The sequence below is a fragment of the Conger conger genome, chromosome 11 (assembly GCF_963514075.1).
Source record: "Conger conger chromosome 11, fConCon1.1, whole genome shotgun sequence".
Taxonomy (NCBI): Eukaryota; Metazoa; Chordata; class Actinopteri; order Anguilliformes; family Congridae; genus Conger; species Conger conger.
Genome location: NC_083770.1, coordinates 14613052 through 14636009, shown reverse-complemented (window position 1 = coordinate 14636009; position 22958 = coordinate 14613052). Strand labels below are relative to the sequence as shown.

General features: G+C 43.8%; 1 protein-coding gene and 1 long non-coding RNA gene across 2 annotated transcripts in view; both read left to right on the top strand.

Moving 5' to 3' along the window:
* The window catches only part of cemip2 (cell migration inducing hyaluronidase 2), a 60725-nt gene extending 52779 nt beyond the window's left edge, over positions 1-7946 (top strand). Inside the window, exons 20-24 of the mRNA XM_061261459.1 lie at positions 1808-2027; positions 3215-3316; positions 4475-4620; positions 5330-5436; positions 6113-7946. Of these exons, the coding sequence (XP_061117443.1) occupies positions 1808-2027; positions 3215-3316; positions 4475-4620; positions 5330-5436; positions 6113-6318 (781 nt within the window). The 3' untranslated portion in view covers positions 6319-7946. The remainder of the gene's footprint in view (positions 1-1807; positions 2028-3214; positions 3317-4474; positions 4621-5329; positions 5437-6112) is intronic.
* A 3183-nt stretch (positions 7947-11129) lies between these two features.
* LOC133139886 (uncharacterized) lies at positions 11130-15155 on the top strand. Its single transcript, XR_009709970.1, has 4 exons — positions 11130-11263; positions 11682-11818; positions 13826-13910; positions 14160-15155. It is a non-coding gene; the product is annotated as an uncharacterized LOC133139886 (long non-coding RNA).
* Positions 15156-22958: the final 7803 nt, after the last annotated feature.

Genomic DNA, 22958 nt, shown 5'->3' with positions numbered 1-22958 from the left:
CCCAACACCCCCTGGACTGCTGCTCAGACCTTTGTTTGCAGTTTCGTTTTTTTGTTGACACCCCATTTATTGTTTTGTTTGTTTTTACTGCCTCTCATTATATTAATTATTGTGTTATGTCTTATTACTACAAGGTTCCTTAAGTGTTTTCTGTGGGAAGCTGTTTCTCCCGCTGTAGTCACTAGTTCTCTACAGCATGCAGACTCAGGGAGAGGGGGTCAGCAGAGGTAGGCCATGAAGAGCAAAGCAGATCTCACGCTACGTGCCAAGCCAAGGTTTACCATCTGAATATTCCTTCTGTCTGGAAGAGGCCACTTTACAAAAAGTTGTGGGGGAGTCGGTGTCCTTAAACGTTTTTAAAAAGACTGGTAGGGCACACATTTCCCACTTTGCTGAGACTCCTATAAATACAAGCAGATGGTTAATCTGTTTTAATGATGACATCACTAGATATGTGTTTACTGAAGTGTGGTACACCTTCACTATTTGCCATGAGAAAGACCCGCTTCAAAATGTGTACCCCTTGCCTACACTACAAACCCCACTGGCGGTTGGAAAAGAGGTGGCTGAGATGAATGCTCTTGTTTTCAGGGTAACAGTGCAGATACACTATCGACAAACGCACATTTTTCTGACAATGTACCAAAATCCAGAAGAATTCCTCAGAGAAGCCCCACTCTGCTATTCCCAGTGGCCCCTTTAAGGGAATTACACTCTGAAGCCTGATTTAAACTGTCGCACATTCCTTTTGACAAGTGTCGTATGACTAAAATGGTGTATCCTCAATGGGGAAAAAGTATGCATCACAATCTTTCTCAATGTCTCGCACCTCCAGAATTTTGTTGTGCACTTTTTTGCACAGTGTTAATTGTCCAGACAGATCATGGAACAGTAAAACTGTCACTGTCGCCGTAGAGACAACAGAACCTTCCCTACAGGCCTTCACTGATGTATAAATACAAAACATCATGAGATTCATTTCTGTCCCGCGACACTTATCGAAAGGGTCGTGCGACCAAGTATAAATCAGGCTCTAAGGATCCTGACATTCAGCAGCTGACATTCCCAGAGTAAAGGTAGATTTGTTCTGGTAATGTCAGAGTCCCATCACAAAGAGCACGGCTCCTGAACAATGTTAGAGCTAAAGAGGATTGGTTTTGGACCCTTGAGTTTGCTGGAGAGAGGGATGAAGAAGCTTTCAGGGGTCACAGTGACACTGTGGTGGTGGTGGTGGTGGTGGGGGGGGGGTGCAGAAATGTAGAAAATTTTATGGACAAAAACTGGGCTTTGTCTAAATAGGATCCTGCAAAACAAATGGAATTGAACCCAAACAGCAAGAACACAATTATAGGCTAATTATAGACCAGCAAATTATAGGCTAATTATGCTATTATAATACCGTGCTTTCTGTGAAAAATCTTGGATTATCAGATCGATGTTAATGTTAGATTCATTGGAGAAAAGTAGTATTTCTGTCAGTTTGCTTGATTGAAGGCGCAGGTTGATCTACAGCTTGTGTTGAAAGCATATTGATTGACAGAAAATTGACAGCTTGTTGATTGACAGCTCGCAGAAATTAACAACAGGTTGACTCACAGTAGGGCCAAATTATTGGCAGGGTGACTGACAGTAGGACTGGGTTGTCCGCAGGTTGATCGGTGGAAGAACGAGACTTTCAGCGGGTCGATTGACGGAAAGGGTCAAATCGTTTGGCAGTTTGGTTGTCAGAAGGATGGATTGTCGGCAGGTTGATTGACAGGAGGCTCCTCAGCCGGTTGACTGACATCTGTCCGTCTCCCTGCTCCAGGCTCCTGTGGCTGTTCCTGCGGTCGCGGTACGACCGGGACGGGCAGAGCTACTGCTCGGCGAAGGGGTGCGAGAGGGTGAAGATCACCGCCCTCAGCCCCAGCAAACAGACCAGCAACTGCATGGCCAAAGCCTACCCCAAATACAGGAAACCCCCCCAAGCCATCGTCCCCATGCCCAAGCGCATCGCCACGTCCTGCCAGGGCTGCGGGGCCTCCAAGGTAACCCGCGCAACCCGTAACGACCGTCCTTTTTAACCTTTTTTTATTCTACCACTTTCATCAGAACACAGCCGGTTTCACAGACATAGATTAGCCTAGTCCAGGGGTCGGCAACCCTGGTCCTGGAGAGCCGCTGGCTTTGTTAACTGTGTAATCAACGGCTTTCATTGATCAATTAATGCCAAGTAACAACGAAAGCCAGCACACCCTGCGGCTCTCCAGGACCAGGGTTGCCGACCCCTGGCCTAGTCCTAGACTAAATTCGATTTTGAATGGAGATTCTTCATACAGAATTCAGTTTAGTCCAGGATTTAGGTTAATCTGTGTCTGAAGCCGGTCCGTAATGCTAACCGGTCCGTACCGGGCCACTCAGCCCATCTAGGTTCTTCAGTAGCCAACAGACTAGAGAGCTTCCAGCACAATATCACGTCTGGAGTCGAGCTCCCTGAGAGTCTGTGCCTCCACTTGACCGGGCAAAGCGTTCTGCACACTTCCAGCTCTCTGTGTAAAGACGTGCTGTACTTACTCTTATGTGTTCATCTGACACAACTCATTTTGAAAAATGAATTGTATTTCACTTTGCTAATCCCCTTTTATGAATTTAGAAACCTCAAATCCCCCTTTGTCTCCCTTTGCTAAGCCTGAACAGATTAAGTGTCTTAATCTTTTTGATTCTTCTAACTTTTACATTTTCTTCAATAAATCATTTAGGTGTTATTTAGGTACATATTTTCTTGATTGTCACTGCTTCACTCTATGACCTTTTTTAAATAATCTGTACTGTTTGTATTTATAAACTACTTCTGTCTAGCGTTTTTATTTTTTTAAATTTAAATCAATAGGGTAAATCTTGTTTTGTTTTTTTATTACACTGCCAGTTTTCACATTCTTGTGTGGTGCTCTTTCTGAAATTAACAGTTACTATTAGATTCTCTCCTGAAATACCATTTTAAACCCCCCTCCCCCCCAAAAAAAAAAACGAATGGGTGCTTTCAGTTGTAGATGAGAATACAGCAAGATGCATGTAATGCTTTGTAATAGAGGGATCCTGAGACTGGGAAACATCTCCCCTGAGAATGTAGCTGGTAAAACCTAATTTAAAACAGAAGTGTATACAAACGGGGACAGGAGCAGCTCCTGTTATGTTACTGTAGTCACTGTATACCCTTCCCACCTGTACCTTTCAGCTGACGGTCACCAGCGACCCAGAGAACGTCTACCTCCAAGCGCAGATCAAATCACTCAGCCAGGACGAGGAAACGAAGGGAGACGCCGAATCCTTCATCACTGTGAGTACCACGGCGCTAACACGCACAATGGTGTGTGCCGTAAACGTGAAACCGTGTGCGCCGAACCAAAATCACATTATTTTATTTTTGTTTCTAATTCGACCTTCATTTAACCTTCATTTGAGGGAGTACTGCAGACACAGCTTAGGAAAAGCAAGTGCCCTATTCAGTTAGTCTGCGAACTTGCCTAAAGTCACAAGATTATTAAGACGGGGAGTTTTCTGAATGTTAATCCACGCCCAGGGCACATAATAAGGCTGTTTTATGAACTGTCGGTAACCTGAACATAAGTTAGAGAATGTAGAGTGACCAGCTCAGTAATGAGTGAAAGGAGCCATGCTCAGTATAACTTTGGGAATTATACAGGCTACACGTACTGCGATATGCCTTAATGGTACACAACGCAATGGCACACACACAGTAAGGTAGTCAGAGCACCTGCGTACAGTACATGCCTTCTGGATATACAGCACGTTGGCACACAGTAATGTAATCCCAAGTATTCATGTATCATAAATAAGTGTCATGAGTACAGCTCTGGGCAGCTTCACTGTTTGTATCGCATTATGTATTTATTAAACCCAACTGTAATCACACTAAATGTTTGTGCTTGATTTATCGATATAAAACACATTTACTCTTGGGTTCAGGCAATATTATTCCGGCTAATTGGTGCATGCATGAGAAAATTGTATTAATGGTCTAAAACCTGGGTTTTTAATATGGGGTCCTTGATAATACTGTATATATATTGTTATAGCCAGACTTCACATGCAATAAATATATATAGAATTTGGAAAATCCTTTTTTAAATAATCCTTTTAAACTTATGACAGGGGTCCCCTCTATGCCTGGGTAGGGTTCAGAAAAGGTTGAAAAGTATATTAAATGACCTGCAGTAATGAGAAAGATGAAAGATGCTTACAGAGAAAGATGTTGACAAAACAGTTAACAAAACTCCAATCTTTTAATATACAGTATATACACTTTTGTAGAGTTAGCTCATTTGAATATTTTGGTAAAAAAAACCCCAAAAAAACATTTACGTTTCAGAAAATGTTTAGTATTTCAATGCTTCTGTCACTGTCCAAACGCCCGTGCTGTACTCCAGGGCCAATGTTGTTTTAAAGCGTTTTTTTAAATATGTTTTTCTTAAAGGTGAACGGTCAGAAGCGATCCTTCACCGAACGGGGCTTCTTCCTGGTTACGGTGGACGGCTGCACTGGCAAAGTCACAAAGCAAACATTGTTCCCCAAGCTGGACTCCAAAATGGAACAGTATTTCAAAACTGGAATTCCGAGGAGGTAAAGGAGGGGGGGAGGGGGACCGGGGGTATCGATGTGCTGTCCAGTTTAAGGAAACACCCCCCAAAAAAAAAGCCTTTTTAAAAGACTTCTCTGAAGCAGTGTTCTGTAACTCCCGTGCCCCCGTCCATCTAAGTGTGCACAGCTGGTTATTGCTGGCTGGTAGTTTCCTGTCCTGCTGTGTTCCAGTTATGCAGAGCATTTTAAATGGCCGTCTGTCTTCACCTGAATGTGGGGGCTCAGGACTGGGGTGCACATCACGCAGTAAATTTAAACGTTCCTGCAGATGTCTGAGAATTTGTCGACAAACCAATGTCGCTAACCGAAACAAGACTGTCGTATTAGTCCTTTAAAATCCCACTTAAAACCCAGGATTTTTTTTGTGAGTCTTGAATAAACCCCATTATCTCCAAAACTACTTGTATGTGCAGTATAGACATGGTTCAAGAGACAGTCATATTGAAGAAGAATGTTGGGCAAAATGTATGTTTCTTTTAAATAATATGTAATAATAATAGTCTGCAGGGATTTTGACAAAGAAACAAAATTAAAGTTAAGTCTTATTTTTTCTGCCAACTGTCCTGAATTATTTAAAGGAAGGGACAATGCGTTGATATTTACTATGAGTAAATAGTGCATTCACAGATATGGTGTATATTTATTTATGAAATGAAGACATAATACCCCCCTCCCTGCTTTCCTGCGGCAGGTCCGTGGTCCTTCTGGCCACACGGGGGCAGCTGGGGGACCACGCCCGGCTCGGGCAACTGCTCGTCCCACTAGGGGCGGCCAAAGCTGCTGACCTCCAGAAGAAGGGTGGGTGGAACCTCATTCTTCTCTCTCTCTTTCTCTCTTCTGCTCACTCTCTCTTTCTCTGCCTGCCTATCCCCCCCTCGCTTTCTTCTTCTCTCTCTCTTTCTCGAGCTGCCTCTCCCCCTTCTCTCTCTCATACTCTTTCTCTCCTTTTCTCTGTCTCTCTCTTTCTCTCCCTCCCTTCTCTCACTCACTCACTCTCCCTCTTTTTTCTCTCACATTCTCTCCATCACTGCATACCTTCTGTCATATTAACATTGATTAACATTGATCAGCTGGTACTGGCGAGTATTGTTGATTTGTTATTATTGGCCGCCATTAGCATATTGGCTAGCGCTAAAATAGCTGAGGTAACACGTGTGTGCCCTTCATATCTCATTTCACTCGTCTCAGAGGCTGAGTTCCACGCACATTAATTTTCATCTACATTTTGTCACATCTACAGGCTGATACTGGATGCTCTCTTCTGCTGCTGGTAGTTACCTGTCATTTGTGGTTATCTGTGCTTGAGGTTGATTGCATTGTTGGGGCCGTTTGATCACAACAGCCTTTGGCAAAAGCAACAGTCTGGCAAATGAATACATTTCAATGTCAGTGTCAAAATCCCGTCAGTTTTGCATTTTTGAACAATGTCGGCATCCATTTTGTTCCCCCTCCCTTCCCCTGTCCTCTCCTCCAGAGAGCCTGGCCTTCTTCGGGTTCCAAGGGGCCCAGGTCGCCCCTCCCTGGGTGGGACTGTTCACGGGCCAGGAGACGGAGAGTCTCGGAGTGCTGGAAAAGTTTTTGCCCGTGGGAACGGAGGAGTATTCCTGCGAGCGTGCGGATCAACACAAACCAAAGAGGAAAGACCTGGAACTGCTAGAGGAAGCTTTAAACCGCGATTAAAACACCTTCCCCTTTATCACTTTTTTTTTTGGTTTGATTTCGTTTTTTTCTTTTTTCTTTTTTTTTTTTCAAAATGTGAAAACAGAACTAATGTGAACTTTGTGAACTTTATTTATTTATGGCAGAAATGTTCTAAGGGTATTTTTTATTTTATTTTCTTTTATTACTTTTCTTTTTTCTTCATTGCCGAAACCTCGAGTTTGGGTTGCCATGCGTGATGCACTTTCTTCAGTCCGGTCTTCGGTCGCGCGCAAAAACCGTCGTCCGCGGATCTGACGCAAGAGAAATGAAACCTCTCAGAGGAAAACGGAAAAGCTTTTTGAAGGCACGTTCCTTTTTTTTTTATCCGGTCTGTCCGTTTCCTTTTGAGCGAGACAGCTCATTATCCAATCCGCCTCGGCCGGAAATAATTCCTCCCTCAGTACTGTGCATTGTGCCGCGCAAGAATGCGCCCATTCAAAGAAGAATGTTTGATGTTTCATTATTATTATTATTATTTTTCTTCTTTTTGTTGCATTTTTTGCACGTTTCGGGTTATTCGTTGATCTAATGGGAGCGCTCTGGATGGTATAAAAGTCATTTATGTCAAGTGCTGTCAGTCAGTTTCAGTGAGCTCACAGTATTTGTAGCGCCATATAGGTGGGCTGTCAGATCTTTTATCAAGATTTCTAAAGTCGCGTGTAAAACATTGTAAAATACATATTTATACTGTCAGTGTAAACATGGAAGAGATTGTCACAGATTGGATGTGTGAATGGCGCATTGTTGTTTGCCATTTTGTTGTATTAATAGCCACTGAAACTGAGTTTACAACTTGATGCTCCATTTCATGCCATTATGGAACATATTCTTAGACATCTTTTTTGTAATGCAAGGGATTGTGGATCGATACCAAAGCCTGGCGTATTTTTGCTTTTTAGAAACCGTTTAATGAGGAAAATGTCACTGTAAAAAGAAAAGCATTGATATGTATTTAAATATGGACTTGAAACCTGGCCTGACTGTCTACGGGACTGGAGCAAGGATTTCTACTGAAGAGTGATTGGTCATCTTCAGGATGATGTCACAAGCAATCGAAGTTTGTGACTCTTGAAGTTTGCCATGGCGACAGTCCCACCAGCTGCTATTGTCCATGTGGTGTTACGACAGACTTCTGTGAAATGCTTTTCAACCTGGAACCCGCAATCCATTTCAGTCGAACTCACGAATTTAAGTTAACTAAATGAATGCCAAATATGTTTTTCCCATTTGATAGGGAAAATTGTTCTTTGGAAAAACCTCCTGCTTTTTAAACCACTGTACTGTAAAAAAAAATATTTTTGTAATTATTTTTCCAAAAATACTCCAAAAAACACATAGAACCAAACTTACATTGTTTGTTACAGTCTTTAAACTCAATTTGTTCATTGTGAACACGGCTGTCGACAGAGAAATGATCACATGTACCTGATGTTGAGAATCTTAATGGTGGGGTAGAGTGCTTTTCTTCTTTGAATGTCCCATAATTGTAAGGTGCCAGAACAATATGTGTTTTTATCAAGGCTTTATTTTAAAATTCTACATCTTCGAGTGCTTTTTTTTTTTTAATTGCAAAGTTGATAAACATTTATACTTTGTAATAACAACAATGTGTATTTGTTTGTGTACACCCTTGACTACTGCATTGTGTCTGTGAATTGACTTGGCGTAGCTGAATATTCTATATATAAAAAATAAGTTCCTAAAACATTGAATCAACACATTCAGCCTTTTACCTGCCAAAAAGTGTCTGCGGCAGAACATAAGAAGAAACTTTGTTGATGACAACTGAAAAGACTGAGCTGATTTTACTTATAAACCAGTTATCCGAAGTATGACCACAAGATGGCGATGTGGGACTATTGGTTTGTGCGTGTGCGCGCGTTTGTGTGCGTGTGTGTTACTAAAGACCAGTCATTGTTGCAATAGTATTGTGTTATTCCCAGCATTAACACTGACATTCAGCAATACTATAAATTGATTCCCCCCCACACACAGACACACACACACACACACACACACACACACTTACATATTGCGTATCACAGCAAATCCCCTTCTACATACACTATATTGCCAAAAGTATTCACTCAGCTATCCAAATCATAGAATTCTGGTGTTCCAATCTCTTCCATGGCCACAGGTGTATAAAATCAAGCACCTAGGCATGCAGACTATTTCTACAAACATTTGTGAAAGACTGGGTCGCTCTCAGGAGCTCAGTGAATTCCAGCGTGGTACTGTGATCGGATGCCACCTGTGCAATAAGTCCAGTCGTGAAATTTCCTCACTACTAAATATTCCACAATCAACTGTTTGTGGTACTGTAACAAAGTGGAAGCGATTGGGAACGACAGCAACTCAGCCATAAAGTGGTAGGCCAGGAGTCCTGACCTCAACCCGATAGAACACCTTTGGGATGAATTAGAGCGGAGACTGTGAGCCAGGCCTTCTCGTCCAACATCAGTGTCTGACCTCACAAATGCACTTCTGGAAGAATGGTCAAAAATTCCCATAAACACACTCCTAAACCTTGAGGAAAGCCTTCCTAGAACAGTTGAAGCTGTTATAGCTGCAAAGGGTGGGCCGACATCATATTAAATCCTATGGTTTAAGAATGGGATGTCACTCACATTCATATGCATGTGAAGGCAGACGAGTGAATACTTTTGGCAATATAGTGTATCTGCTATCCATACCACCACAACATCCATCTGCAGATATCCCTTTTTTGTGTTGTCTTTTTTGCAACGTTGTGTGGCTCACACCTCATTTGACATTTACAACTTAGTCATTTGGCAAACGCTTTTAATCCAAAGTGATTTACATCGGTGCATAGGTTCTTCCACAGGTTAAAAGCATCGAATCCATAACTAGTAAAACACGCATTAAGAGCTGTTCTAAACAAAAATACAACAGTCATTGTGAGTGCAATTTTCTTTAATAAGGGTTAGGGTTAGACAAGAGGGATATCGGAAGGGTGGAGGACTAAGGTAGAGTATGAAAAGGTGTGTTTTTAGTCTGCGTTGAAATATGGGGAGGGATTCTGCTGTCCTGGCAGTGGTAGGCAAGACATTCCACCACTGAGGAACCAGAACGGAAAACGGGCGTGAACGTGCAGCTCGACTGCCAGCTGCTCGTTGGGAACATTCTTAATTTAACTCTTATGTTAAAGAGTATGTTTAGTTTTTTTAAACTTCGAGAACTAGAAAGTCTAAAACTCAATTTATTTCAATGACCAGTAGTGATAGTTACATCTGCATTAGAATGTTAAATTAACAATATTGTAATCACATGAGATTAGATCTTCTCACCTACGAATGCGTGCCGCGCATTCTGGTACAAAATGGCTGCCCAGGGGAGAGTTTTGGTGACACGAGTTCTTCAACTTCCCCTTCACTGTAAAGCATATTGAGGTTCGATGAAATGGGGTGCGCACTAGTTAATCATTCATTTATTTGGTTTCTTGCTGCAGTGACTCTAGGCCGATGCACAATCGCAATTTATTTGACATAATGGAAGGGGTAGAAACGACAGGCTCAACACATATGACTAAGTTTCTGAACGTGACATTCAGTATCGTGTCAAATATAATGAACAATTCTGAATAAATCTGTGTTTTTATGTCAGATCATTAGCCGTATGGGGGAATTTCTGGCCACTCTTATCTTCGTAGCAAAAGATACCCAATTTCTGGAATAATCTTTAGAGTCCAGAGGGAGAACCCAGCTGTGTGAATGGTGCATAGTTTCTTCCAGTTCCTATAATTGATCTTTGCTTACGTTATTCCAACCACCTGTGAGCTGAAAATGAATTATATTTGGCAGGACATGGTGAAGACCGCCTCAATGACCCAAAAAGCCGTTTTCCGCATTGGATATTGGTTCCGCGAACTGGAATGGTGTAGTGTCCCATGTAGCGGGACATTTGAAACACGATTCATTCTAATCCATTTGTATTTCTACCACAAAATGTTATTTTAATGCTAGCTCAAAAGAGAACATGCCTATGCACGTTACATTCAAGCAACATCACGAGAGGCCACGCGGATCGAAATGTGAAGCCATCGGGAATTTAACCTGTTCCCTTTGCTCAATTTAAGGATATATTCGGTACTAGTTTCATCTGAAGGTGTTGCTGCGCACGGAGACAGCAGCCTCAATACACTTGGTAAATAAAAGTAGGAAAACACTCCCCCGCGTAGCCTACACAGGTGGTTAAAGCAACACTGTATTGGGAACTATCATTTCGTTTTTCTGTTTGCATTCTCAGTTAAAATGCCGAGGAAAATTTTTGTGAGATTTTACCTGGATGTCAATCGATCGTTAGCTTCAATATGCAACGCTTACGAATAAAATTCAGAGGACGTGGAGATGTATAATTTATAATGGAAGCATGTTGCATGTAGCTAAAATGTTAACAACTGACAGCTTTATAATGTTAGAAGCTCAAGCTATACGGGTGTGTATCCAGCGCACACTGAATTCCGCGCAGTTTTGCGCTGCAGAAACCAGCCCTTTCAGTACGGTAAACAGTAGGGTTTTATTGAGGGTAGCACGAACACGAATGAGCCATAAACCTGCATAGTTATATTGTCAAGGTAGTGCTCTAAAATATAGACTGCACTGCAGTGGGATGTGGTGGGCTAGAATTACCTTAAATTAGTTCAGTCACAATTTCAATTTAATCAGACCAGGTGCTGCCTTACATACAATTAGCACTCGGTGTTGCCTAATTTATATGACAAATTTTCAATTTTTGTGAAAGGTTGACTAATTTTCTCTCTCGCTCGTGTTTCACGTTACACAGGCCATTATTTTCTAACAGACTACCGATTGCTGTTCCTTGAGAATCGCTGGGTTTGCTACCTTTCCTTCCGACTGAACAGTCAGTCAGCCCTGTTTGCAGCTGAATGCTGGATTAACAGGTATAGCCACTGTGCCCTAGTGAAAATTATTTCACAGGAATCGCTTTAGTATCCAGTTATCTTGATGGATTATACGCGAAAGAAAATGTATGCGGTCCTGATGCAAATTGTAGGTAAAGATAAAGACGCTGAAATGATTATTTGTTTAGCTGAGTGATTCCGCCTTATGACCTGTTTTGGCTGATAGCAGAGCATTGCTTCGTACAATAGGCTATAGATGAAACCACTCATGCTTCACGAACCGAATTTGTAGGCCTATTCGCAGAGGAATTGGCATTAGAAGCACAGTAGCCATACGGCATGCATTGGACAATGTGCATCAGTTGGATAAAAGCGTTGACAGATGTGGGTGCCGCACTTTTGATGCCAATTGCACTTTGAAACGCCGAACATATTGTCACGACCAAAAACTTTTCAGATCCGTGCCTACGCAGCTACCACCTCGGCGTAGAAGCGCCAGCTTCGCCGAGCTCCGCCGAGCTCGGCCCAACGGTTCTCCCCAACGAAAATAAAATACTGAAGACAGAAGCGAGTCGCCCACGTCTTCTCAGTAAGGTGTATTCTTTTTTTAAATAACGAGAGAGAGAGAGAGAGAGAGAATATTAGCCTTAGTCCGTTTGTTATTGACAGCCGTGAAGACTATAGATTAACCTTGAAGAATCCAGGAGATTCTATGAATCTCTATGGTATGGGAGGCACTGCAGTGTAGGCGAATAAGTAGAGCACCAGGCCTGTAACTCAAAGGTTGTGGGTTTGATTCCCAGTTCGGTAGCAACGTAGGCCTACTCTTATTGCTTCAGCGAAGCATCCACCTTTAGAAATGGGTTGTATGTAAACGTATTAGTTGCACTAGCAGAGTGCTGTTAAAAGCTAAAACATGTCAATGTAAAACGAAATTAAATGGTCTGCTCAGTGGCTCATAGTGGAAACATCTTCCCAATGCAAATTAATGTTCTTTCCAATTTGCAAGGTTTAAATTCGAAGAAATCATATCAGGGAGAATTCTGGCAGAAAATTAAAAATGAAGTGTATTGCTTCATGCCCAAATAAGTAGGCTAAGTGCAGCATCTTTCATGTGACAAATCCTGAGCTTTGGTCCAGATAGGAAGCATGTAATTTGTGCTGGCTAAAACTAACTGTCCTTCTGATGAAGGGTCTCTCTCGCTCCTGCCTACTGATCAAGAACACATCAAACACAATAGGTGTAGTTCTGCTGCCGTCTTGGTTCCGTTCTTTCCCTCGGTATCGCACGTGGCTGCGGCTGTCCACATAACCGCGTTAATATTTCATCCAGTCCCCGGGGGTCCGCCTCGCTCATTTGCATAACATTAAAAGAATATTAAAACATATGCTGTGAAATATAGATACGGGATAAAAGACACATCCTTCCTCACTGCATGACAAGCTCTGAGAGTGTGTGTGTGTGTGTGTGTGTGTGTGCGCGTGCGTGCGCGCGCGCGCGTGTGTGTGTGTGCGTTGCGCAGGCGTGCGATAGCTTTCAAATACACAACACTTCTTTCCCCCCCTTCATGCTTTTCTTCAATCCCTAGGCCTTTGGTGAACAAATAGCAATTAATTGGAGACTGCCAACAACAAAGCAACATGTTGCGTGCAAACTACAGTGTAGGCGGTCGTGGTAACCAGGCTACGCACAGTTACAGAGATTTTACCCTCACAAAGGCCTAAACTCAAGTACAAAGAGTGAAATTCCAGCAGCTAGTTTTTGTTCTGTTTTAGTTTTAATTTAGTTCTTCATTTTTGGCTCTGTAGCTGCACTAAATAAGCCCAGTGAGTGGATTCTGAGTTAGAATGGCACCCCAGATACAAACCATTTTTGGATAATTAGGAAAAATTTTAAAGTTAAGCTATTAAGACCGTTGTTATAATGAGGACCTTGACCCAAAGAGGGACTGGCACAAGTTTGGGCAGGGTTGCAGAGAGATGACATCATCCTTTTTATCCCGTCCAATAAGCACGCTTCATAAGAAGCTTTTGTTAGACCAGCATCCTTTTATCTTCACCGCACTTTCACTCAAAGGATTTTTTAATTCTGCTCTAAAAAAAGATAAAAAGCATGCTTTCATGCTTTTATACTATTTAAATTAGAAAGCTACATGTCCATATATTTTTCATATGAACTTCATATGAATATTTTTTAATGAAAAATATTTCTCCCTTTAAAGGAACTGTTTAGCTGTCTATGTGAGGATGGCAAATAGCAGGTTCCAACTATAGAATACTAATGATAGAAAAATAACACAAACTCCTTATGGCTGTGGGAGCTCCCAGGAGGTGTGTGTGTGTGCGCATGTATGTGTGTGTGTGTGGGCATGTTGCTGTGCACGTGTGTGTGCGCATGTGTGGGTATGTTGCCATGCACACGTGTGTGTTTACCAATGTATGCGTGTGTGCAGGCATGTTGCACATGTATGTATGTATGTGTGTGTGTGTGTGTGTGTGTGTGTGTGTGAGAGAGTTTATGTATGTGTGTGTGTGCGCACCCCACGGTCTGGTAACAAGTCAGTTTCAGAAGGGAGTGAATACTTGGCTGTGCTCCTACAGATTTCTAGCAGAGGTTCCAGGGATACGCACGGCTGGGGAACAACACAGGGCTTTCTGAGACTTCAGAGGAGTGACCCATACCATCGTGAGTGCCCCTGTTCGGCTGTGCGATTCGCCTGATGTCATCTGCACCTGTACGCATTTCTGAAACATAGCGGCTCTTCACGGCGGCATAAGCTTGGCTCACTGCCGCTCCTCTCTCTCTCTCTCTCTCTCCCTCTCTCTCCCTCTCTCTCCCTCTCTCCCTCTCTCTCCCTCTCTATCTCTCTATCTCTCTCTCTCTCTCTCCCTCTCTCTCTCTCTCTCTCTCTCTCTCCATCTCTCCATGCCGCAGGTGCTCGCTCGCCCTGCGGGGGAGGAGAGGAGTCGCCCGTAAAGGAATCGTGGGCCGTCGTGAATTTACAGGCTTAACCTCAGAGGTGGATCGATGAAGGGTGACCGCCCCTACTTCAGAGGGAGAAAAATCAACGTTTAATTGCGCCCGACCTTCATCTCATTTTGCTCTGATGTTCCTCTGAATCCCTCCAGGTGTGTGCAGTGCGGAACCTGCCATACCCAGTTAGGGGGGTCCCAGTGTGGTGCGTGAGAGGGGGGATTTTGGGGCTCTGCCGTGCCTCCCCCGTTGGATGAATAATTGGCTTCTCAGGATTCAGCCCACACGAAGGTGACAGGAGGGGGGCGATAAACAACAGGAGAGGCAGGGGCTTGGTGCTCTCCAGGTGACCCTCTATAGGCACCAGGGGTGGGCCGGATTAGATGGGTTTCTGTGAGCGGGTTTACGGATAGACCATGTGACCATTCCCAATGGAAATCTCTCCTCTGTTCGCAGAAGGAATGTAGCAATGTAACAAGGGAGGGAGAGAGAGAAGGAGATTGATACAGAGTAATAGAAAGAAAGAGATAGTCAGAGAGCTTGAAACAGGGAAGAAGAGACAGATTGATACAGGATAAATCTTCAGTTACTATTCACATTTATACTGAGCGACGCCATCTTGGCCATTTTCTGCAAGGCCTTTTCTTGGGTTCTTCCCATTGAAATCTGTGTGCAGTTTCTATGGTAACCGGGTGCCTCCACACACTGGCGTGACAAGGATGGAGCATCTGAAAAACCCCTTGATGTCAGAGTTCCAAGCCCTCAGACACAGACCAGTTCGAGGGGCTTCTGAACCAAAGCACGTCTGTCAGGCTCTTAGGCCCCAGAGCTGCTGCCTAGCACACGACTTCTGGGGCCCCACAAAGGCTTTCCGCCATATTGCCCTGAAACACCCTGCCAGCTCCAGTGATAGAAATATATTTGCACAATAAAAGGAAAAACAAATACAACTTTCCTATTACCCAGCTTCAGATTTCTGATTTTGGAGATACAGGTATGTCATTTTTGTGATTTGTGTCATGGTCATCATCGTTAGACTCACGTCAGGTCTGTTCTGACAACTTTTTACTCCTTTTTTAATTTTTTTTGTTTGGGATTTAATTGATCCCTTCAAAGGGTCAAGTGCTGTGTAGCGAGAACAGCCAGCTGACCCTGTGACTCTCAGGACAGGCAGCAGACCTCTGTCATAGACACTGCAGGTATCTGTTTGTCCGGAGGATTCGCTACCGACCCATGAGCAGGGACTACCCTGCCTACTAAAGCCCCTCCCTCTCCGGGCACTGTGGCCAATTATGCAGCAACATGTGGGGCTTGACCAATCAGCACAGGCAGGATTTGGTCAGTTAATCTTACCTGACTTTCCGATGTTTGCTGAAATGCTACGCGACTGCCTCACAACATGAATTACGCAGAGAGCACTGAAAGAGTTTACACTGTCCCTGCCTAATAATTTCAATAAATACCCAGAAAATGTCTGATCCTCTGGTAAAGGAGAGTGTTGTTTATTCAAATTCAAAAGTGATTTGAATAAGTGTTTGTTCAGGTGCACTTTCAGAATGCAGTACAGGTATTTTTTTATTTTTTTTATTTTTTCTTCCCATCTTCGTTTTGAACTCTTCATTTGACAGTTTCCATCGGTGGAGGAAAAAGCGGGTATAAAGCACAATGTAATTATCTTTTCATCTGCGTTTTAATTTGAGCGGGTGCTGGAAAATGGCGTTTCTGCACCACGTTTCATGTACATGTACTTCTCTGAAATTGCGTTTGGCCGAGAGGCATGAGAGCCCATAACTCAGGTCCTAATTACTGCTTAATTTCACTCAAGATGTATTTGCCTTTCTCTCCATTGCTTGGATTTTCTCTGAGGAATTCATTCCCTTGGCTACTCCATAATAGCATGGCTACTCCATGCTCCCCGCCCACATCTTTTAATCTTACGTAGGATTATGAAATTGGTCAATAACCATGGTCGTTATGGCATGACGAGGGTATGTTTATAGTTAAGACTAGTTAGTTTATAGTATGTTTATTCCTGTATTACACACACAATCTGTGGTTTATTTAAACTTATACACTCTGTGAGCCCTTTATTAGGTATTAGACTCATTTTTTAGATTTCTACTGCTGTAGCCTGTCCACTTAGAATTGGCTGATAATAGATAATCTAATGAATAAAGTAAAAATGTTCCTAATAAAGTGCTCAGTGAGTGTACGTTCTTGAGATTCCATTTGTTACCAGTTAATTTTGGTTTATATTTAATCAATTATTGAGAGAAGATGATGAACTGGGTGTGTTCAGGATGACTGCACAAGTTAATGAAGGTTGTGCTTTCATTGCCTCTGTTCTTTTTTCATGATAAATTTGAACTGACGGGTGCGGCCGACCAACATCAACAAACCCCCCCCCCCCGCTACACTTTCTCTATCCTCTCAATTAGCGCCGATTTAAAAATAACCCCACCCAAACGTGGTAAATATAGAAGAGGTGGTGGTATTTTTGAATAGGAGGGCTTCATTGTGAATAATTAAGTAGGGCCAGCAGCCAGGCGGGGGGGTGTTTCCATGGTGCGGCCAGCCCCCTGCTTGACGGGTTCACAGTGGGGTAATGTACACCTGGGCTCCAGTTAATGTCAGAGGCTCCGCGAAAAACCCAGGAACTGCTCGTGCAAGGAGCACAGAGCGTCAGAAGGGGCGTTATCTCATGGACACCATTACGTGTGTGCGCGCGTGCGTACGTGCGTGTGTGCATGTGTGCGTGTACGCATGCTTCCCGGAGCTTTCAATATTCCAAGCCAGAGAGAAGCATGGATTTAGTCACCATCTTGAATTCAGAGTTCAAGAAACATCTGTATGACCTGAAATGCATGCACATACGCATGTAGTCCTCTGGGAAATGTAGTTCCAGTGCACATACAAAATTACAGTCTTTTGCTGTGACAACACCTGGGTGCAGGCTTGTCTTTTTTTTTGCAATGTGTGGGTGGATTAACCAAAGGCTGTTACCACCCCATAACCGGTGAAGCTATTGTAGTCTGCCAGTCAACTGAACCAGTATTTGAACCAATTAAATACTTTTATATTATTTTGCCCATCATATTAATAAACGCTTCACCTGTTTTTGTGTTTTCAAAGGGCTTGAGCTTTATGCGAAACAGTGTGCTTGTGTGTGTATGTGTACTTGCGTCTGTGTTTGTGAGAGAGAGGCGTATGTATATGTGTGTTGTTGATACTGTTCCTTATTTTCACGCATTCCAGTAATTTCACAGTAACCTGCACACATCCTTCAAAGCAGCACATGGTGTGTGTAGGCAGTAACCATGCTATTCCAATCAGCATCAATTTCTTCAAGTGTCTAAGGTCAGATGTTACAGGGAGTCGTATGTACATTTCATCCGCTAAGCTGGCTTGAATAAATATTCAGAGCTTTTTTTTCTCTTTTCTTTTTTACTGATGAAGGTTGTCATAGTTACGCAGAGCACAACTTAGGGAGAACTTACATTTCTGGTATCTGGTTGCTTCATTATTCAAGTAAAAAAAAAAAAAAAACATTTAAAGAATGTTTGTCGCAGTTTACATCTTTAAAGCCTTTGCGCTGAGCTTCAGATGAACTGCCAAGATGGTTCCCCAGAAACAGAGTTATGCATAACCGAACGTGGGAAAAAAAAGGTTAGTAATTTAGTAAACATTGGCAGATGCCTGTTCCTTAAACCCAATTCGATTTTTCAGGAGGAGTAAAGGCATGAGATACTATACATACTAGACACTGCAGAGGCACGTGAAAAGTTACACCAAGCTACTAGGATGACCACATAGCCTGACCACATAACCTGACCACATAGCCTGACCACATAACCTGACCACCTAGCCTGACCACCTAGCCTGACCACATAACCTGGCCACATAGCCTGGCCACATAACCTGAGATGTCCATTTGTATTACATGAGTATTGAGATGGCCATTAACATTATTATTATTATTTTATTTTTTTACAGATGCTCCTGTTCCATCTCAGGGAGCTTCAGATGATGGTTCTTCTGTTGTTTCCATCTACAGGTAGGTCAGTAATGATTCACATGTCTGAGAGAAATTTGATTTCATTAGCCACAGTGGTGAGTAGCAGGACCCATAGAGAGCAGTAACAGGTCAAGTGAAACAATGTAAGGGTTAGAACTGAAAGGTGGAACATATCACAGTTTGCATGCTGTGCTTCCAGGCATCAGCTCTAGCAACAGGGGTCGCCAGTGAGACCTTGGGCCAGTTGTGCATTGCTGTGCTAGAGCCAGTTCTACATTGCTGTGCTAGAGCCAGTTCTACATTGCTGTGCTAGAGCCAGTTGTGCATTGCTGTGGTGGGTATTTGGGCCAAAGAAGCATCACAACCGAGCCTTAGCAACATGGGCCACCCTTCAGGCCTGAGTGTACATGACTTTAAACCAGCACATCGAGGGCGGATGTGCTTAAACACAATGCTGGCGGCCACTGTCAGGTGAAGGGCTTTCTCTGATCATCTCACAGCAAAAGGCTTGACTTTAAGGACTACCTTAATGTGGTCAAATTTTCTGTCACTTCATGGACTTAAGAGCTTCAAGAAACACCAGTTTTTATGTAAGATTTTAAAAAGAACTAACATTTCCAACATTTCTTCTCATATAGGCAATGTTGGTGGATAAGCTACAGAGAGCAAGAGTGAGAGTTAAAGAGAAAGAATGAGAGAGTGAAAGTTAAAGAGAGAGAAAGAGTGTGAGTTAGGGAAAGAGGAGGGGAGAAAAAGGGGACATCTGAGGACAGATGATTTGTAAGGTTAGCAGGGCACAAATATTTCAATCCAATTTTAAATGACGTGAAGAACTTTAATTTTGAACGAGTGTGTCTGTCTACTCAGCAAAACTTGGGCTTGTTAAATAAAATAGATGTTTCTTGACTCCACATTTTGGAATAGTGGATCGCAGTTACTTGTGAACTGAGCCTTTTTACTTCTTCCACCGCTTCTGCTCTTTGGTAACGAGGGACTTTGAATATACAAATGAAATCGCAAAAATACCATGTTTATTGAAAAAGGAGTCATTATTCTATGAACCAACACACCGTCTCTGCTGATATTTGACGCACTGCTCGAAGAACGCCTTCCTCTGGGACCTGGAACAGGGTATGAAATGATAGCAATGTCAATTACGACAGTTGGCGGGAGCACAGGCACTTTCCATGCGGCTTTATTAAAAATGTATGTGGTGCGCGCAATTATCCTGCACAGAGATTGTTCATGTTTATGCAGAGCAGAGTGAGAGCCAGTGATGGAACCATGTCTTAGGGTGGTGTAGGAGGGGGAAGTGGGTAGGATGGGAACGTGTAACCGCACAGTAGTGCCCACAGTTATACCAGGAGGCCCTGAGAGCCTCCACATGATTAGAGACACCTGCTACCCCACACAGAGTATGTAAATCGTGCTGGCTGTTTGTGTCGGATTGCGCCGGGCCTGGGTGATTGAGTGCGGTTGATGGAGTGTTTGTGGGGGGGGTCCGCCGGTTTGAAGTGGTCTTCCCTCCCCCGGCCGTAATCAGGTGTGAGTCGGGCGGTCCTTATCTCGGGCCCCGCTGATGAGTTATGGATTTTTCCGGAGCTGCGACACGGCGAGGATGGGGTCGGGCGTCAGTCATGCGAGTGGCTGGTCGCGGGATGAGCGACACGCTGTCGTTCTCTCCGCCTTTTTATCGCATTCCCATCAGGCCGAGCGTCTGGGGCCTGGTCTAAGTTGTTAGACCGATCCCGCCGCTGTCTCATCTGCAGACTTTCTGCGACTCTCTCCAAACACACTCTCCCACACACGGTGTCTCTACCACACACGGTGTCTCTACCACACACAGTGTCTCTCCAAACACACAATGTCTCTCCAAACACACAATGTCTCTTTCACAGTGTCTTTTTTCCACACACTGTCTCTCCCACACACGGTGTCTCTCCCACACACGGTGTCTCTCCCACACACGGTGTTTCTACCACACACTGTGTCTCTCCCACACACGGTGTCTCTCCCACACACGGTGTCTCTCCCACACACGGTGTTTCTACCACACACTGTGTCTCTACCACACACTGTGTCTCTCCCACACTGTGTCTCTCCCACACTGTGTCTCTACCACACACGGTGTCTCTACCACACACGGTGTCTCTACCACACACGGTGTCTCTACCACACACTGTGTCTCTACCACACACTGTGTCTCTCCCACACTGTGTCTCTACCACACACGGTGTCTCTACCACACACTGTGACTCTACCACACACGGTGTCTCTACCACACTGTGTCTCTCCCACACACTGTCTTCTTTTTAAAACACATAATGACCATTATGTGTGATGGAAATGGGTCTGTCAGGAGTATAGCCAGGGGACTATTGTGTGTCTCTATGTGTGTATGTCTCTTTTTCATCCTCTGTTATTCACTCCATAAATCATCTCCCTCTGCTTTCTTCCCTTGTTGGCATTTTGTCTCTCTCTCTCTCTCTCTCTCTCACTCTTTTTGCTTTGTCTTTGTCTTTCTGCTTTCTGTAGCTCGTCCCAGCAGCTCATGAGCACTCACACAAAGCAAAATGTTTCTGCCAACCGTCTGGCAGTCTAATCTGGCTTATAACAGTGGCAGATTTTGCCAAGGTTATATCTTCATTTCTAATTCATTTGTTTTTTTTCCAGTGTTAACAGACTACTAAGAAACCTTGATGAACAATATACTCTATATCATGTATTTCTCTGTGTCTCTGTGACTGAATTGCGGGTGTTGCACTTAGTCTGTCTGTCTTTATCTACATATCTATCTATCTATCTATCGATCTAATACTTTATTGACTGAATAACTTGGGCAGCATTGCCAAAGTATGCTGAACCCTCGCTCCCTCTCTCTCCCTCTCTCTCTGTCCTCTCTCTATCCTTCTCTCTCTCTCTCCCTCCCTCTATCTGTCTTTCTCTCTCTGTCCTTCTCTCTCTCCCTCTCTCATTCTCTGTCCTTCTCTCTCACTCCAGAGTGCACACTACAGGCCTTTTCTACACTCCCAACCCATCCTCTCCTCAACACCATTCATCTTTCTTTAAGGACAATTAACACATCTAAAGGCCCTGACACACAGATGACACAGATGGGCAATGCTGCCCCCAGATTTAACTAATATTTGTCCAGTAACTTCAAGCCCACGATTTTGCCCTCACTGATTTTTGTTCCACGATTTCCTTCATCCTTTTTGCAGACAGTACTGCCGATTTATATTGCCTACAAACATTGTCTTTGTATCAGTCAGTATTTGGGTCAAGCAGGGTATGTAGTGTTTGTCTGGGGAAATGGTTAAGGTCAGATTCAGAGAACTGTTTTTTAAGAGGTTTCCAGACCTAACGGCTGCAATACCTACTAGAGAAATTTGCCCATAGAACAGTTCTTCGCTTCTGCACACGTGCCTTGGCTTCAAAGCTGATTGGCCCCAGCAGCAGTACCTGGAGGTTGCCTTCTGAGCCTGTTGCCTGGCTCCCAGCACTGACCTGTGCCCCAAACGAGAGAGCTCGCCGCCCGCGTTCATTTGCCTTTGCGTTCCCCAGGAGAGACAGGCGCGCAGCGGGAACTCAGACCCGAGACTCAAGTTCAATTATATATTTCATATCTCATTTCCGCTTCACGCGCGGCTGGGCCGTTCCTCCTGGACGTGCCACTAATTGCCCGAGCGACATCCTCCCCGCTCTGTCCCGCTCCATTACCGCACCCGCTAACCGCACACCTTCCCACGCTGACAGCCAACCCACTCGCCGGCCAATCCCCCCCCACTCCGTCTCTGGAGTGACAGCTCTGACATCCAATCAGAGTGGGGGTGGGCGACGCTGTCTCGAAAGACTTCACTCACTGCAGGGGATGAAGAGTCACGCAAACATCATATTTCTCCAGCGCTGCTATGCTGTTGCTGAAGAAAGGGAACAAAAATCTATATTAATGACTTGAACCTGGCTTAGGCAACCATCTCTCGCTTTTCTTTTTTTTTTGCTCGACTGCTCACACATCATCACAGTCGGGTTATTAGTCACAAGTCTGCGTGTTTGTGTCTGAGAGGAGAGGAGGCCACCTATCCCAGGAGGCAGTGGGGGGGAAAAGCGTGTGCTGACCCCTGACCCCTCCGCCCCATCAATCAGAACCTTCTGAAACCGAACTGCGCCCCCAATATTCCCCCCAGGGGGCCAGACTTCCCCCTCAAAACTCTCCTTTCTCTCTCAAAGGTAAAACTGGCTGCCGCCATATTGCGGTTATTGCAGTTATTGGTGCAGTTATTATTGCATTTTAATGACTTATGCACAGCTATAATCATGTTATTAATCAAATCCTACCACACTCTGTTAATTTGTGTATAATTGGATGCTAATTGCATCGCTGTCATGTAACATGTTATTTATTCTCTTGCTTTATAAGTGCGCGACTGTTTAACCCCCCTCTCTGTGTGATAGGTAATTAGCTTTTTCTGCTTTTCCACTTATTAATTATAAAAAAAAGAGCTTTTGGGGATTGCCAGCTGGCTTCTTTCCTGTTTTTCGGCGCGCTTGGGTTTGGATCATGTTTCCGTCGAGCGGATTTCTCATCTGCGCTGTCTTTTACAGCACGCTGAATAAGGAAGTCTAAATGTTAAACAGCACGTCGGCTCATTTTAATATCACTGTGCGTAAAGGCGTGAAACTAGACTCCAGACGAGCCAACGCTGTAGAGAGCTAAACTTACTGTTTTTTTATTGGACCGTTTT